Source organism: Oryza brachyantha, chromosome 2 (assembly GCF_000231095.2).
Source record: "Oryza brachyantha chromosome 2, ObraRS2, whole genome shotgun sequence".
Classification (NCBI taxonomy): Eukaryota; Viridiplantae; Streptophyta; class Magnoliopsida; order Poales; family Poaceae; genus Oryza; species Oryza brachyantha.
The window spans coordinates 17,736,280-17,754,150 of NC_023164.2; the positions used below are offsets into that span (position 1 = coordinate 17,736,280).

The 17,871-nt window shown below is 41.5% G+C and overlaps 3 protein-coding genes across 4 annotated transcripts; 1 reads left to right on the forward strand and 2 right to left on the reverse strand.

The window, feature by feature from the left end:
• Positions 1-235: 235 nt before the first annotated feature.
• LOC102702819 (serine/arginine-rich splicing factor RSZ23) lies at positions 236-4,714 on the reverse strand. 2 transcript variants are annotated; one of them, XM_006647428.3, is made up of 5 exons: positions 4,597-4,714; positions 4,254-4,356; positions 3,125-3,213; positions 1,939-2,203; positions 236-708 (listed from the first exon to the last, which is right to left on the reverse strand). In XM_006647428.3, the coding sequence occupies exons 2-5, from the start codon at positions 4,340-4,342 to the stop codon at positions 540-542; spliced, it is 612 nt and encodes a 203-aa protein (XP_006647491.1). In that variant the 5' UTR covers positions 4,343-4,356; positions 4,597-4,714; the 3' UTR covers positions 236-539. The 2 variants fall into 2 exon arrangements, with proteins under 2 accessions (XP_006647491.1, XP_006647490.1); XM_006647427.3 differs by having other exon boundaries at positions 236-717.
• Positions 4,715-6,559: 1,845 nt separating this feature from the next.
• LOC102703459 lies at positions 6,560-9,130 on the reverse strand. The gene is made up of 5 exons (XM_006647430.2): positions 8,880-9,130; positions 8,250-8,334; positions 7,803-7,916; positions 7,012-7,113; positions 6,560-6,857 (listed from the first exon to the last, which is right to left on the reverse strand). Exons 1-5 carry the CDS (start codon positions 9,017-9,019, stop codon positions 6,813-6,815), a joined length of 486 nt encoding a protein of 161 aa, XP_006647493.1. The 5' UTR covers positions 9,020-9,130; the 3' UTR covers positions 6,560-6,812.
• Positions 9,131-9,232: 102 nt separating this feature from the next.
• On the forward strand, positions 9,233-12,007 carry LOC102703750 (protein TAB2 homolog, chloroplastic). The gene is made up of 3 exons (XM_015833464.2): positions 9,233-10,115; positions 10,261-10,404; positions 11,448-12,007. The coding sequence occupies exons 1-3, from the start codon at positions 9,326-9,328 to the stop codon at positions 11,705-11,707; spliced, it is 1,194 nt and encodes a 397-aa protein (XP_015688950.2). The 5' UTR covers positions 9,233-9,325; the 3' UTR covers positions 11,708-12,007.
• The last annotated feature ends 5,864 nt before the right edge of the window (positions 12,008-17,871 follow it).

A 17,871-nucleotide genomic window follows, 5' to 3' on the forward strand; every position in this document is an offset into this window, starting at 1 on the left:
CGTACGCTGCTGTGGGGGGAAAGCCATGTGAAGTGCCGTTTTTCGTGTAGTGCATGTGATTATGGCAATGGCGCGATGCGTGGTACAGTGAATGCTGTATGATCTGCTCCAGAAAAAGAATGGGGCTATGAACCTGGAAAAGGTGGCGGGCCGGCGCGTCCAGATGCAGTGATTGGCACAGCGTGTTGCTGCCGTAGCTTGTAAATGCTCTGAAATTAAGCAGCAGTGCGACACCTACAAAAGGCATTGCTTAACAATAATATTATTTAGCACAAATATTCCTGCAATGTATAATAAAATCTAATAGTACAAAACAGTCTTACGGACTACATGAGTTCTCTCAGTCATACAGTCGACCAAAACGCTAGGCTTCTCTGCTTCAACAATTGTATCAGCAGCGGGGTTTTTCCCAAAAGGGCACACAAATGCTTCCGAAGAACATAATCCTTCCTATAAATTTTCAAGAGTTACACAAGCGCTTACAAAAACATAACATACTGCGCCCCCCCTAACATTTCCAGCAAATTCGAACTAATCTCTCACGCATTATTAGCGTAGGGGGACTCCTCACGGTTGGCCGGCGGTGCTGCTGGTGATCTGCTGTAGCTTCGCTCACGAGGAGGCGGGGGTGATCTGCTGTAGCTTCGCGCACGAGGTGGTGGTGGTGACCTGCTGTAGCTGCGTCTCTTTGGAGAACGATCCCGTGGGCTGTAGCTCCTAAAACAAACATTGGCTTCTTGTAAAAAGACAAAACAAAATTGCAGTAATCATAGAAAATAGTTGCTAAAGTGCATATAAGAGGCAACACGGTAGCAGTGGTGGGACTATTTGTTTTGAGTAAAATATGTGACAATCACAACTACAAAATCCGTCAATCAAGACGTTTATCATGTTTGCCTTAATTGAGCAAATTTCATAAAACCACATGTTTTGGGGCATCTATAATACAGAACCCCAATTTTTGCATTTTGTTCCAAGGAACCACAGGTTTTGGGGCAAAATGTTTCACAAAACCTCATAATTATGCAAAATACTTATATTTCACTATAATAAACAGTATTCGCAAGCATATAGTCACATTAGATGTGGAAAAATACACATGCCTATACCCTCTACTCTATTTCCTTCCGAACTCCCTCAATTCATGAAGGAAAAAGATTAAGATGCAAAAGTTGGCAGCAGCAAACAAAATACATAAACCCAAACTACATAACCAGCAACCATGTTTGTTTAGAAAGTGACCAATGTTAGAAAATTCAACATATTTTTTGATACATGTATTATGTATAAGTGTAATAGCCAAACAAATGATTTAGGTACGGATGCGTGGTGTTGTGAAACATTTTGCCCCAAAACCTGTGGTTACTTGAAACAAATTGCAAAAACTGGGGTTTTGTGTTATGAATGCCTCAAACCTGTGATTTTCTGAAATTTATTCTAATTAATTTACTGATGTCGTGTTGAATCAACCCATAAAATGCTTACAAAGCAGTAACAATTAACAACCTACAAACATAAACATTAGTTATCTTAATAGTTATTGCCAGCCTTTGAGTTATATATACATCTTAGGTAGCACAGCCCCAAATTTGAAATTGAACTGACATGTGAGGACAAAGCTGATCAATGTGGCAAATTATATTTTAACAAAAAAAGTAAAGGTTTACAGGATACTATCCCTTGGGATACTAATTAACCCTATATCTTTTGTTGTACTTCAAGCTTGTTATGTAAGCATGACTTTTATATTCTCCATTTCACAGTATTTGAATCAGTGGATATGAGGGGTAGCTCAGCCATTTTGTAAGTTGGTATCATGGTATGCAAAACTGCAAATTTAGCAGCAACTTGGCTGGCCACCAAGAAAGAATCTAGGATGCCAACAAATCATTTTGCCATATCTACAGAGCCTATTTGAAGACAATCACTTTACATTACCTTCTACCATAGCTTGGGCTCCTCCGGTATCTTGGACTGCGGCTGCGGCTACGACTGCGGTACCTTGGACTCCGGCTCCGGCTACGGCTACGGCTACGGCGCCTTCCACTGCCCAGGCCTCCAGAACCAATTCGTAAGCGGCATTCACGTGCAAAGTGACCAGGTTCACCACATTCATAGCACTTCATGTCGGAACCACTAGAACGATCTCGGCCACGGCCACTTCCAGCTTTGGTTGACAGCTCAACCCTCCATCCATTCTTGCCTATAAGCGCATCCCATATCAGCAGAATAATTGTGAGTGGAAGTGGAATTCATAAACTGTTTAAATTTGTAAGTAACTCTATAATATGCTAATAGCTAAAGCATAGAAGTAGGTTGAAATGTAAACATCAATGGAAAGGTAAAAGAAATATCTTGGTCAAGTATAAAAAATTATATAATGATATCACAGTTTAAGGTAGTAAGGTACAAAGTTAACATATGCACAACTCTAACTAGAAGCCACAGCAAAAAAACAGTTGTCATGTATCTATCAAGTTTGTTAACTCGTCATGACATGGGCATGACGCACTTGCAGCAATATATGTAAATCACAATGTGTCAGAACAATATAAATGTTAAATTTTCGTTAAAAATATATAAAGTGTCAAAATGGGGCCTCGATTTACTGATATCACCAAACCAAAAAAAGGGGCCCAGTTAGGTTAAAAATGGTCCTTAGTTGCTACCAATGCAAGGTTCCAGAATTTAGAGTTCATAAGAGTGAACTGGAATTGATCAACTAAGGTCCAGAATTGATGAAACTATGCAATCTGCCCCATGTATTATTTTCAAAACTTTCTTCTTAGACAGACCAGTTTACAGATAGGGAGATGAACTCATGGTGATACGTTATAAGTATGAGAGAGATGTTTGGGCAAAAGGTACTTTTCTATAAATTATTTATTTTCTTGTTTGTTCAAACTAAATTTATAAGTTGCTTGAATTATGATTCAGATATTTAATTTATACTATAATCAAGATATGGACTGTTGGAAAATCACTTGAATAAAGAAAATGATGTAACAGATATTTTAACGACAAGACCATGTAATCAGAAATTGAAATAGATCACTCATTAGAGAAGTATATAACATGAAACTATCTTGTATGAACTATCAGGAGAAATATCTATGCTTATTACCATCTAAATCACGAATTGCATCTTGTGCATCCCTGCGGTCATCGAAGTCAATAAAGGCAAACCCTGGTGGTTTTCTAGCAACCCATACACTGCATAAGGAAAAAAAAACAACTTAGTTGAAAGTGGATTCATCGAATAATCTCATTTAAAAGCATAGTTAAGAAATCATTACTACAGAATATAGACTATTGAATATTATTAGCATTATTAACATTCAGTAACACACTAACATATATTCGATGGTTCTGAAGAAAATATCTTAATATTCTAATCAACAGAAATCAGCAATAAAAAAATTAACACAAACAAAACTACCCTATGTCATTCAAATTGTGACTACTCCATATGAACATCAACAGCCTTCACCCTTCACCCTTCAACATAACCCTTTGGCATGCAGATACAAGAAACAGTGATACAAGCATGCCACCGCTCGCCACTGGCTGGTTCAATGAATGAGATAGGTGATAACTCTTTACAATAGCAGAAAAAAGAAATTCATAATATTGAGATGGAGCTGGTCAACAGAAGTTCAGGCATAAACTGACAGACAAAAGGATATCATAACTTTATTGTATATACTTCAGAATAAATGCTGCATCACATTGTTAGCACATCATAACTTCACTTGATCTGCCGCTGCATATGTTATTGTTAGTTGCAAACTCGGTTACTCTTCAAGTTCAGCTAGCACTTTCTAGCATAATAAGAACATTATATCACACAGTATGTGGTATGACATACAAAATATACCAATCCACCAGTAGAACAGAGAAGCACTCAAGTGTATAACAATAAGTGGTCAGGCTTATTTATATATAAATGAATCACTTTCATCCAGTAAACCTGCATTACACCAAGCTCCCAACCTCACATATGCCAATGATTTAACTTTGGCCCAATAAAAGCACAATACAAATCATCTCGAACTAATACTAACCACTTAAACGCAAATTGTAAAGCTACAGCATTCCAATGTTCAAAATCACAAGATTGACTAACATCCAAATTCCATACAAACTGCTAAGCAAGCAAATGAACAAGCAGGCACATTAACTAAGTATACACAGCTCAGCGGGAAAGGGGAAAAAAAAAGAAGCCCTAAGCTTAGAGTTGGCAGAGTCCATACCTCCTCAGAACCCCAAACACGCGGAACTCGTCCTCGATCTCCCGCGCCGTCACGCGCGGATCCAAGTTGCCGACATACACGCGAGCCATGAGCGCGCTCGACCCTGCAAGATTCGAGATTCAGCACAAACAACCCAATCACAAATCGCTCAGTACCCCCCCCCCCTACTCCACCGCGCACGGAAAGCAGCAAGAACCACCAAACTCCATCAAACCAAAAGAGAAGAGGGAAAAGAAAAGGGAGCCCGGAAATTCCTCGCGTTTTCGGCCAGAAAAGGGGGGCGCAAAAGCGATACACACCAGCCTATGAACCAGAAGAAGCACGGGATCTGAGCAATACTTGCCTTTACGGGCGGGGGGGTCGGCCTTGGCGGAGAGGATTTGGGATTCGGGGTAGGCGAGGAGCGGCTCTAGGGTTTTAAGCTCGAGCCGCGAGCGAGCGGGGGAAGGGGGAGGGGGGCGGAAGGGCGGAGGAGAGTGTAATAGCAGGCGGAGGCGGAGCGGGTTGACACGGATTGGGGGCAGGGGCATTTACGGAATTCGAGCTCAACTTCATCGCGGCTGTTTCTTTTGGGTTTTCAACCGTTGCCCTTGCATCGTGATCCGTACGTTGTGTGGACACCGTCGGATTTTTACTTCACGACAGTATACTTCGGCTGCACCGTAACAGTATATAGAGCTTGCTGCCTCTGTTCTACGGTATAATCATTTCTATCATTCAAGTTTGTTATAATATAAGTATATTTATATTGATTTTTATGATTTCGATTATTTTAGTAATTTTAATGCCAATTATATGTTTAAAAGGAAATATAATCAATTCAAAATTCAAAAAATGACTACATAATTAACTAAAAGGAATCTTTGTCATCTCTTTAATACGAGCTAAACAACCTATAAATGCTTTTAGTTTGAAATGAATATATTAAAAGTTTAGAAGCAACTAGTAAGAAAACCAGCTGATATTTTTTTTAAAAAAAATACTGAGCTTTTAGTTTCTTGCATATAATTTATTTTATGGATTCTACGTAGATTATCAGAATGTGAATGATATTTAAAGGAGGTTCCGACTGTTGGAGATTTTGTGAGAAACCATAACTACTAGAAGCTACTCAAACAAGGCCTGAGCACCAAAAAGGTTTTTCAAAAAAAAAAAGGCCTGAGCACCAAAAAGAAATTCAAGTAAATTTTATAGAACTATAATTACTTTAATCAAACTATGAAAGCTACATATTTATGCTGTTGTATCATGGGACTAGATATTTAGCATCAAATTTATCGTAAAACTATAGATTTCATATTGAGTGTCATGAAACTTCAAACTTAGTAGCAAAATTATCACAAGACTATGGTTTTGGTGTTAATTCTATTACATAACTACAATGTTTATAACTCCAAGACAACGACAGTAATAGGGATTTAAATTCTAAAATGTGTACTTTTATGATTGTAAATTTAGGCTAAAATATGTGATTTCGTGATAAGTTTAATTCTAAGTAGTAGTTTTGTGATACATAACCTGAATATGTAATTTTAGGATAATTAAATTAAAGTATATGTAGTTTTATAAATTTACTCAAGAAATTGAGAGCAAACAGTTTACCAGCTTGGGAGTATTTTTCTGCTTTAGCCCTCCATGCTAACATAGTGTAAGATGGCATTCCCTTCTTTTCCAGGTTTAGAAGATAAGGTGTTTAGATTTATATTAAGTCAAACTTTTTTTATCTTTAACCAAGTTCATAGAAAATCACACCAACATCTGCAATATTAAATTAGTATCATTAAAATATATCATAAAATATGTCTTCTTGATACTATATTGGTATTGCATATGTTAATTATTTTTCTATATACATAGTTAAAGTTAAAAAAGGTTAACTCAGAATAAAACTAAAACACTATACATTCTCAAACGAAGAGAGTAGTTCTAAGAGAGAATGTGTTTTAGAACCTGTATAATAAGACCTAAGGATAAATAAAGCTTTACATCCACTGATCTAAATTAACAAAAACCAAGCAGAACCAGTGACATGAGAAACCAAATTTATGCTTGAGTCACCAAAAATATGTTCTCGACTATCGACTTCGAGCAACACTTTGAACTTTCGCTTCTGACTTCTGTTCTGGACACCACACAAAACAAGCATAACCTTCTCCACTCCAAATTCAAAGTTTCAAATTTTTTAAAAAAAAGCAGAAAAAAAGGGCTTCTGTTTTCAATATTGTCATATATGAATCACGAATTGAACTACTCTTCAGTTGCTTTACATTATCATCATATTCATAAGTTGTTGAGTACATGGAAAAGAATATGAATACATTGTATTAATTTCATTTTTGTGGGGGTATACAATGTATTAACTTGACACACCGTGTATGAATTCTGGGGACAGTTGCCAAACCAATCCAATTGATTGTCAATAGACCTGCAAATCTGCATGTTATTGTAAATCCAGGAAGGATTAACCATAAACAAACTGGTCTGATCCAGCAAATGCGATTCTGACAAAAGCTTTCCTGGTTGAGGAAGTTAAAAGAAAAGGAAACTCATGACGATCTGCTATTGCCCCAATAAACTAGACAAAGCCGCGAAATATCCAGCTAGCTGCAGGAATGAAAGTGTAGATGATTATTAATGTGATGGACTTATTGTAGATTGGTAATTATAATATTTTATTTACAGTATCATGACAATTTGTTGTGAGTTCTGACTTATGATTACTAAGATGCTATTCCTTCTTTATATTCAGATAAAGTACCTGTGCCAAGATACCCTTTCCTGTTTGACCTTCCACTACCAACCCTACAGTCAGTCCTATCATTGCCAATGCACCATTAATGGCTTCAGCCTGACGACGTCTCTGCATAACAGACAAGAGACGACTATAATATGACAATGTTGAAAAGATAATCAAGAAAGCATCGGCATGCCAATATAGATACTGAAGACAAACAAAAGAGTTCTCCAGTAAGAAACATGGAGTGATCTATGATAATGACAAAAAAATGTCATTTGTTCAAGGAGAAAGTACCTAGTGAACCTAAAAACACATACATGTAAACTAGCAATAAGTGCAGCACATAAGGATTTTAGACAGTAGCCCTTGATAGCTTTTCTCAATAATCACAGAATGCCATGACAAGCAATTACATATTTGAAAATAAATTTTGTATCTATACAGCAAAGAAACCTTGCAGATTGCGAAAACAACTTTGGTTCACGCGAACATCACCGCAGCTAATGGTTCTTTAATTAGTTTAGGATCCTTAATTACAGAAAACAGAACACACTGCCACATTTTGGTCAATAAACAGTAGTAAACAAAGATCAGGAGCAGCAAAAAGTAGATAGGGTCGCACAGATCAATAATAAAGCTAAGAGCCTTATATGACTACGGAAAAGTCAATCTCTGCATCCAGCTCTAAGAATTAAGTGTTGAAAAAAGGGCGTGTTGTTATTAATTTGATTTACGGAAGGTTTAAGAACATTTTGACCTTTACAGGAGACACGGTCTAGTAGGAAATATGGAAGTACATTACAGAACTGCACCTTCATCTTTTCTCTGGCCCGAATTTCTTGCATCTGTTGAGCTGCTATGCGCTTAGCTTCCAGTGGATCAACCATTACCACATTATCACCAGAACTTCTTTTGCCTCCTGATGCCTGGTTCATTTGGACTCAGCCTCTTAGCTACCAAACAATAATGACAAAGTATTAAAGCAAAAGAATACTGTGTATTTTTTGTGAAGGAATCCTGAATACTCTATAGCTAAAAATACGAAAATCTTTCTGCAGAAATTCTAGAGTGATATAGCACCTTCTCATACTCTACTAATAAAACGTCATGCTCCTGTAGAACACTTGAAGTTACCAAGATAATGTTCGAACTCAAAAGCATAACACGCTGTAATTATACTTTGGATAGACCTAACGAATCCAGAGCACATTCAAACCCCAAAATTAAAAAAAAAACGACAGAGAAATCCTGAATCATACATCTGCACTGGCAAAAGCGAGGAAGCTTTGCACGTGGCTCCTTCGATAGACTGTATGCCCTGGCTGCTTGTATACGACAGTCCATCTATGCAAGAAAAAAAAAACACAAAATTGGGCATCAGCTAACTTGGTGAAAATACTATTCATGTGCTCTAAACTAAATCAAAGAAAGAGCTGTAGGCAAATAACAGTAATTTTCATAGTAGTTTGACTACTGGGGCCAGCTCATAAGGTCAAGGTGAATTGTTTGACGTTACAGAAAAAACAGTATTCTTCTGTTACCAAGAGTAATTCTGGACTAGTGACAGATAATTGTCAACTAATCTTGCCAAATATTTTCAAAATGTGCTACAGTTTATGGCATGATGCTAAATCCATTCGAATTGCAGAGGAGTTGGAACACACCAACAACTGACGGCAAATGATTTTCCTGTGGACTAACCACCACAACAACCTCCCAAACTTACTGGACACACGAACTGACGTCACGGAGCACACCTTACCTTGCGCTTTGGAGAGCTATGAATTATTACGCACCGAGAAAACGAAATGGGTGACCAAGAACTCAAGCATGGACGACCAAGAGTGGATCAATGGGGGACACCATCTCACCGAGAAAGAAACGCTTGCCTGGACGTGGACGGAGCCGAGCACACAAGCCCCGTCGAGAGGAACGGAGAGGAGGAAGAAGCAGCAGCAGCTGGAGGAGGAGGAGGAGCAGCAGCAGCAGCAGCCGACGGCCAGAGGAAAACACGCGGAGAGCACGCCATTCTTGCTTCCCACCACCGCCTCTCTCCTCTCCTCCCCTCTCCTCTCCTCTTTCTATGGACTCGAGAAGCCGTCGTTTTCCACCTCTAATTTTTCCCAATTCCTCTCCTCTTCCTTTTTTTCCTCTCGGCGTCGTGGTTATCCAGGTCGCGGTGGTGGTATGGGCCTACGTGGGCTTAGGCCGGCCCACGGAAAAGGCGGGAAGAAAAGATCCCGTGTTTGGTTGGCTGCTGCGCGAGAGAGAGCGTGCCCGCGGCACCACCACCAACGTTAGCTTCTGCGTGTGGCCGTGGGCGCGCGCCCTCCCCATGACGACCGCCACCGCCATCGTCGCCGGGCACGTCCTCGCGCTGCGCCGGAGCCTGCTCCTCTCCAAGCCCAGCTGCGCCTCCTTCTCCGCGCGCGCGATCCCGCCGGCCGCCCATTGCTGCCGCACGGTCGCCGCCGCCACGCCGTCGCGGGCGTGCCGGTGCCGGTCCGTCTCCTCCGAGAGCTCCACCGCCGCCGACATCGCCGACGAGGAGGGGCCCAAGAGCGACGCCGAGGAGTATGAGGAGGGGGAGGAGGAGGAGGACGGCAGCGAGGAGGTGGACCCGCTGGCGGAGGTGTGCTACCTGGACCCGGAGGCGGAGGCGGAGGGGATCCGGGAGTGGGAGCTGGACTTCTGCTCCCGCCCCATCCTGGACGCCCGCGGGAAGAAGGTGTGGGAGCTGGTGGTGTGCGACGCGACGCTGTCCCTCCAGTTCACCCGCTTCTTCCCCAACACCTCCATCAACAGCGTCACGCTCCGCGACGCGCTCGCCTCCGTCGCCTCCTCCCTCGGCGTGCCCCTCCCCGACCGCGCCCGCTTCTTCCGGTCGCAGATGCAGACCATCATCACCCGCGCCTGCAACGAGCTCGGCGTCAAGGCCGTGCCCAGCCGCCGCTGCGTCTCCCTCCTCCTGTGGCTGGAGGAGCGCTACGAGACGGTGTACAGCCGCCACCCGGGCTTCCAAACGGGCACCAAGCCGCTGCTCACTCTCGACAACCCCTTCCCCACCAGCTTGCCGGAGAACCTCTTCGGCGACAAGTGGGCGTTCGTGCAGCTCCCCTTCTCCGGTCGGTGCACTGCCCTCCTCCTCTTTCCTGTGCCAAATTACCTCCCGATCCCTACCAACCGAATTGATGCTGCTCCTGCGCTAGTTGTGATGAACCCTGTTCTTGTTGCGAGCTGATCGTCTCGGATTGCTGTGTGATTGTTCAGCTGTGAGAGAGGAGGTGGAGTCGCTGGAGAGGAGGTATGCATTCGGGGCGGGGCTCGATTTGGACCTCCTCGGGTTCGAGCTCGACGAGAACACCTTGATTCCAGGGGTTGCTGTTGAATCTTCGCGAGCCAAGCCTCTAGCTGGTAAGTTTTCTTCCATGGCCATTGACCAATGCTCGATCTGTACTCTGGCTGGTGTATAGGAGCTCAACTGAACGGCAAGTGTGTGGTGCATCTTTACTGAAACTTGAATGAATTGAGTTCAAGTTTGGCATTGCAACACGCTCAAAGTTGACCGTAAACTTCACATAAAATTTAACGGTCAGTGCGGCAAGTGCCGGGCCATCTTCGGACTAATTTTTCTCTACCGTGATAGCTATCTATTTGTCTCGAGAAAAATGACACTAGGAAAGAAATGACAAATATAATTTTCATCTTTGGAAAAATAACGAGGCTTACAAGAATCAAATGGATGGTTAATGCATATGTTTGTGTTATTATTTCTTAGCATGATTGGTATCAGTTATGATACTCTGTTCTCATTGTTGCTCGGTTTTTATGGTAGCATGACTCATGAAGCTATTTTTCTCAGCGTACTCAGCTTAATTTCCCACAAAGTATATTCCACAAGGAAAAAAAAAGGTCAATCAAGTACATTCTCAAGACAGCTAATCTTAAACAACTATAATGAGACCCTAACAAGCAGTGTCATTGTTCTAAGGTGGTGTTTAGATTGGAAAATTTTATGGGAGAAGTGTCACGTCAAATGTTTGACCAGATGTTGGAAGGGGTTTTCGGACACGAATGAAAAAACAAATTTCACGGCTAGCCTAGAAACCGCGAGACGAATCTTTTGAGCCTAATTAATCCATCATTAGCACGTGTTGGTTACTGTAGCACTTATGGCTAATCATGGGCTAATCAGGCTCAAAAGATTCGTCTCAAGATTTCTTTCATAACTGTGCAATTAGTTTTTTGATTCATCTATGTTTAATGCTTTATTTAGGTGTCTAAAAATTCGATGTGATGTTTTTAGAAAAAAAAATTTGGGAACTAAACAAGGCCTAAGAGAATTGGTTCATGCTATTCAAGTACATGCCCGAGTGGTTGACTGCTTGAATTTTTTTTCATGGCCGTACTTAAGCACTGGAATCAATAAGCTCATATCTGTTCTTCAATGCTTGCAGCTTGGATGAACGGTCTAGAGCTCTGCTCAATGGAGGTGGACACGGGCAGGGCGAACCTGATCCTATCGGCGGGTGTGTCGACCAGGTACGTGTACGCCGGGTACCAGAAGAGCGCCGCGACGACGCAGGAGGCCGAGGCCTGGGAGGCGGCGAAGAAGGCCTGCGGTGGCCTGCACTTCCTGGCCATCCAGGAGAACCTCAACTCCGACGGCTGCGTCGGGTTCTGGCTCCTGCTGGATCTTCCCCCGCCGCCCGTATGATGATGATGGTGGTGGCGACGATGATCATCATCCAGCCCCGGACGTACGGTAGCATCTAGCGTGTGTTTGCCGTCGGAATTACTGTGTAGTATGTGTAGCTACAGTGACAGGTTTTTTCAACACGAAGAATCCCTTCCATGTTTTTTCTGCAAAAAGGTGTACTTATGATTGGCAAAGAGGAAAGGCAGGGGAGAGATGAGTTTATAATGGTTTGTTGGTTTAAAAGCCTTCTTCTCGGAGAGTGTTTTGTTTGGGATGTACATTTTCACAGGTTAGTCTCCTCGAACAAAAATCACAGGTTTACGGTCGTTTCCTGGGCCTTCCTCTAGTAGCTGTTGGAGATTAACGAGTCCAGTAAGAGCGGCCCAAGGCAACAGAGAAAAGCAGCTCTCTTCGGAGACTCCAGAACCCCAACACAACTCGTCCCACAGCGGTTGGTCTCGTAGGTGAATAATTGAGCGTGCGTCAACATATATTTTTTATATATTTTATCTTTATACAAACAAAGTTTATACATAAAATTTGTACATATAAATAAATTTAACATATAAAATATGTTAGTACATTCATCCTTAAACACAAATGGATTCTATGGATGACTCTCGACAAGTATTTGTCTAGGAAGTTAAAAAAAAAGTATTTGTCTAGATTCATTTATAGAATACATCACGTTCTAAGATGGAGAAAGTAGTAGAAAAATATACACTTTCAAAATATTACCATAGAAAGTTGTATCTACAAAATTTATACAAATTTATAAATAAAACTTTCATATATGTATTCTTGGCAATCTAAAAGCTAATGCTAAAAATAAATTATAGAAAAACCTTCAAAATCAACTTTAAATTTAAGATTAAAAATTAAAATTTTGGTTTATAAGAATAGATGTAAAAATATATAATGTTTGTATAAAGTGTGATCTTAATTAAAAAGGCACACCTTCAAGAAACTATTCATTTGACTCGCCTGCTATTTACTAGTCAAAATAGGTGAGCTATATAGATAAGTTTAGTTAGCCAACCTACCTAGCTACTATCATTTACCTCCACACACTTAACATTGGATCCAATAAGAAAACTATAGGCTGTGAGATTATACTAGTCTATGTGCACTAGAAATGTTACTAGTCAATTCTTTTACTAGCTAACCATAAAGTCATTTAGCAAGTAAATTTTGGCTAGCTTATTGGAAATGCTCTAGCACGTCAAGTTTTACGTTTTTTCTTTAAAAAATACCACTTATAATTGAAAACTCGTAAAAATAAGTATTGGATATTGAAAATTATAAAAATACGGTCATACCAAATTAGGTTGGGTCGATGGGAGACCCGTCGACCACATTTACAGGTTGACAGGATTGAGATTGACACAAACCTATTAAGGGGGTCTAGTGCACACAAAGTTTATCAACTCAGTTATTTCATAAAGTCATTGTCGATCACACAAAGTTCGATAAAATTCTATTTTCATATTTGTTTTTCTTATTAAGGGGTGATTATTTGGTTTTTTATAAAAAAACCCAATGAAATATTTGCAAATAAAAAATAATTTGTGAATAGTTTTCTACGTACATATTCTTATTAATTTAAAAGCCAAAATGGAAAATAAAGTATGGTAGAAAAAAAACTCTAAAATTATCTATGAATTTAAGTATATATTTTGAATTATAAGCATAAACAGAAATGAGAAGAGATGTTTGTGTATATAAGTCTGAAGTTTTCAACCTTATACCGACTGCCACTTTCTATCGTAAACTCGATGAGTGCACGCGTGTACTGTCCGTCCGTCCGCCCCACAAGGCCACAACGGCCTGCCCTGCCTACCGGAACCAACCAACAAACCGGCTGTAGTACACATCCCACGCACGTGCAGTAATGAGACGCAACAACTTTTGGTTATTGCACCGGCGAACAAGCAACGGCCGGCGTCGCAGTAGAGGCGGTAGCACAACCCCAAAACGAAGCACGTGCTACTCCTCTTGGAAAGGCGTGGCAGGCCGGGTTCGATGCACATGGATGTGTCACACAACTCGCTCGCTCGTTTGGGCAAAACGTACGTCCCAGGCTCCCTACACGGCTAGTACTGCGCGGTGGTGGTGGTGGTGTACGTAGGCTTTTGCCGTCCGTGGTGCGTGCAAAATCTTCCTTGGTAGCCGCGTCCGTGCGCATGCATGCGTCCCGAATCCCAGCCCTCCTTCCTTCCTTCCTTCCGCGAGAAAACGCACGCATCCATGCGTGCAGCTAGCTACGTATAGGAGCTAGCGAATTGTAGTACTACCAGTAGCGCGCATGCATCCGTCCATCCATCCACCGATCAGACCGCGCGCGCGCGTACGTACCTGCACCCGATCTGTCGCCGCGCGCGCGTGTACCTCAGGTCTTGTTTAGTTCTTAAATTTTTTTTAAAAAAATATCACATCAAATTTTTTAATATCTAAATAAAGTATTAAACATAGATAAATCAAAAAACTAATTGTACAGTTATGGAAGAAATGTTAGGATGAATCTTTTGAGCCTAATTAGCCCATAAATAGCCATAAGTGCTGCAGTAACCAACATGTGTTAATGACGGATTAATTAGGCTCAAAAGATTCGTCTCGTGGTTTCTAGACTAGTCGTGAAATTCGTTTTTCCATTCGTTTCCGAAAATCACTTCCGACATCTAGACAAACATTTGATGTTACAATTCTTTCAAAAATTTTCAAAATCTAAACAACATCTCAGTACGTGATCTTTCGCCGACCGGGCCGCTGATCCGCGCCGCGCTTGTGTTGTCACCTCTCTTCTGTTCTGGGCCACGACGCACGCGGGCGCGCGCGGCGCCGCTGGCTGGCTGGCTGGCACCGCGGCGGCGACGTCGCGATTTCTCGCTCCCCCGGCGCGGCGCGCGTTACGTGAATGCGCGCGACTTGATCGGTCGACGTAACGATCGAGCAGTAATCTCGCGGTCTCGCATCGCAGCTAGCTGCTGCTACTAGCTAGCTGCTGTGTGCGGTCTCGTGCATGGCAGCAGCTAGCGGCGAGCCGGCGACGTGAGTAGTAGTAGTAGTACGGGAGGATCTGGTTCTTCCACGTGTGGTGGATTCGTGCGTGCATACATACATGCAGAGCCCTTTGGTTTGTCGTGCGTGGGCATGGCTATGCATAAATGGCTATTTGTTCGGGTTCGGGCAGAGGCAGAGCACGGGTTCACGGCATGTGCAGATGAGATTTGTACAGCGTCTACGCTGGCTGCATTGCTAGCAAGCTCTGGACGTACGGTTGCTGAATCCTGATGAATACTCCTATATCGACCTTTCAGCCCCTCGGTCACGAAGATGGAACTAGTACGTGTCTGCCTCCGCACACGCAGGTCGCACGTGCCTCCCTCTCTCTACGCATTTGCATTAGGGGTTGTTTGTTTCTAGTATCTTATTTTTAGTTGTTAGTCATATCGGATGTTTGGACACTAATTTGAAGTATTAAATATAGTCTAATAAAAAAACTAATTTCATAAATGAGAGCTAATCCACGAGACGGATTTTTTACGTCTAATTAATCTATAATTAGCAAATAGTTACTGTAGCATCACATAGGCTAATCATGGATTAATTAGGCTCATTAGATTCGTCTCGCGAATTAGTCCAAGATTATGGATGAGTTTTATTAATAATCTATGTGTAATACTTAAAATTAGTGTCCAAACATTCGATATGATATGAGACTAAAAAATTTAGCCCCATCTAAACAACCCCTAAATTCGCATTAGTACTTTCAGCTACTTCCTGCATGCGCGTTGGAATCTCATCTCTCTACCGCACCTGCGGACCCTGCAACCGCCCTATAAACCTAGCATGCTCAACGGTAAATCTACCCCCGCGACAATAATCATACTGTTGAGATTACTGCTCCCATCGTCCTAACATATACAAATTGCCAGTAATATAGAAACAAATTAGTTAAAAAAAATACTCCTCTGTCTCAAAATAAAACAATTTTTTGACCATCCGTGTTCAACGTTTAACCATCCGTTTTATTTGAAATTTTTTTAAGAAGTAAAAAAAATTAGTCACACATAAAATATTATTCATGATTTATCATCTAATAAAAATAAAAATATTAATTATATTTTTTAATAAGACGAAGCGTGAAATATTATAGCTAAAAACTAAAAATTGTTTTATTTTAGGACGGAGGGAGTATATGACACTGAGGGCTAGGTATATAAGGATAAAATGAATATAGATTTAAATATAAGGTGATTGATGTGATAACTAATGCTTCTCAAATAAAACAAATTTGAATTCCAGAAAATCATTTACTTTGGAATAAACGTAGTACTAGGACTAGTAGCATCCAATCCACGTTAAAAATTATTGCTCCATAATGAGGAATTGTTTCTTTTCGAGCCCAGATACCACTAGCTGTTAGATCGATCGATCGTGCTAGATCTTGTTTTCCAATCGTTGAGCTAGCTAAACTCTTGCCAGATGAGCCTATAAATATATTGTCCTGACTCCTGAGCACGTACGTACAGGTGAGCTCGATCAAACCATCTACGCGTACATAACTGTATACCAAACAGTTCGGCCATGAACGTGCAGGTATGCACGTACCTGGCTACAAAAGGGAGCAATTACATTGGTTTCGCAGACAGTATACTGTATGTGTAAGCTGTGTACGCACGTCGTACAGACAGGACACTGTTCATAAAATCATACTACTACTCTAGCTTACAGTTGTACCCTAATCCATCAGTTAGTGATTTATTGGAGTCGGGTAATAATATATGCAGAAGGAATAATTAAGCGTGTCTTGGTGGGGATAACTATATCATTACGGATTTAATTTATGGAAGTGAACAATATATAGAAGCTTGTGCACGAGTTCAAATAGTACAGATCGAATTAATAGATGGGGCCACGCATTAATATGAACCATATTGCCTCTCCCTCTAATGTTTTGCATATTCAGCATTCAATTGCTGTGCTAGTACATGACTGCGAATAGAGATGAACACCATCACAAACACTAGGTCCCCATTGCACTGAAGAGGAAGTCTCACGCACCACTGAAAATTCAACATGGCAGGCAGACAATGAGTGTTAAGCGCTTCAACGTGCAATATGGCTGGCACACTGTGCCTGCGTTTCTGTACTATGTGTCAATGACTCTGTGCGTGTGTGTGTGTGAGAGAAAGAGAGAGAATGTGTATGAGTGTGTGTAAATGCTCGTAAGATAGAGGCAGTTACAGGGGCATTGAAGAGGGGGCTCAGTGTCTCTCATCATACTAGCAGCTAGCAGGAGCAGCATAGTTGTAGTAGCCAAAGGATGAAGGAGGAGTACCCCTCCCCATCGATCGATCGCAGCAGCTCGCATTTAACTTGCAGTTGCAGCTTGCTGTTTGCCCTGTACGTTTGTAACTTTTGTAAACCCTAAGTTGCCAAAAGGGTGCAAGTCAAAATGCAGGCAACCCACCCTCACATCTACCCCTCTCCCCAAACTTGGGGGCCTCCTTTAGTTCTTTCCCATCACCATACTGACATCTACAAGATCACAAAGATCTCTCTCCTCTCGTTGCGTGAGCTTGTAGCAAAGAGATGTGATACACCTAGTAGCTAGCAGCTAGGTAGCCAGCTAGTACTACCATGCATCCATGGAGGCTCTAGCTCCTCTCTCGATCTCGTACGTACAGTACGTACACATCCTCCTCCTGATGGGTGACCATCCATATGGCTGCAGGGCCTTACAGGGTGCTGTAATGCATCAAACCCCTGAACCCTGAAGAGTCACAAGTCACAGCAGCAGCAAGCAGCAACAATTCTTCCCCTTTCTTCCCAATAGTTTTGTGTACTCCATCCCTTTATTCCTTTTTTTTTTCTTTCACACGAATCAGGCGTGGGCACACAAGTACAGCACGTGATCCGTGCGTTCACAGACCGTGTGGAATATGGATGCAGCAAAGCTCTTAGAGCCTGTTTGGTTCCCACGAACATGATTTTAGTCTCTATCACATCGAATATTTAGATACTAATTAGAAGTATTAAAAATAAACTATTAATAAAACCCACCTTATACTCTGGACTATTTCACGAGACGAATCTATTGGGCCTAATTAGTCCATAATTAGCGAATATGATGCTACAGTAAACATTTGCTAATCATGACTTAATTAGGCTTTAAAAAT

Excerpts from the sequence above, each read along its gene's own strand:
- LOC102703459 (XM_006647430.2), bottom strand. The coding sequence starts at position 9,019 with ATGGCGTGCTCTCCGCGTGTTTTCCTCTGGCCGTCGGCTGCTGCTGCT. Across the intron at positions 8,335-8,879 it reads TCGGCTCCGTCCACGTCCAG|ATGGACTGTCGTATACAAGC; the intron begins GCAAGCGTTTCT and ends TTTCTTGCATAG. Across the intron at positions 7,114-7,802 it reads GGGCCAGAGAAAAGATGAAG|AGACGTCGTCAGGCTGAAGC; the intron begins GTGCAGTTCTGT and ends TCTGTTATGCAG.
- LOC102702819 (XM_006647427.3), bottom strand. The coding sequence starts at position 4,342 with ATGGCTCGCGTGTATGTCGGCAACTTGGATCCGCGCGTGACGGCGCGG. Across the intron at positions 2,204-3,124 it reads TGCAATTCGTGATTTAGATG|GCAAGAATGGATGGAGGGTT; the intron begins GTAATAAGCATA and ends ATGCGCTTATAG. Across the intron at positions 718-1,938 it reads AGCCCAAGCTATGGTAGAAG|GAGCTACAGCCCACGGGATC; the intron begins GTAATGTAAAGT and ends TGTTTGTTTTAG.
- LOC102703750 (XM_015833464.2), top strand. The coding sequence starts at position 9,326 with ATGACGACCGCCACCGCCATCGTCGCCGGGCACGTCCTCGCGCTGCGC. Across the intron at positions 10,116-10,260 it reads CGTGCAGCTCCCCTTCTCCG|CTGTGAGAGAGGAGGTGGAG; the intron begins GTCGGTGCACTG and ends GTGATTGTTCAG. Across the intron at positions 10,405-11,447 it reads GCGAGCCAAGCCTCTAGCTG|CTTGGATGAACGGTCTAGAG; the intron begins GTAAGTTTTCTT and ends CAATGCTTGCAG.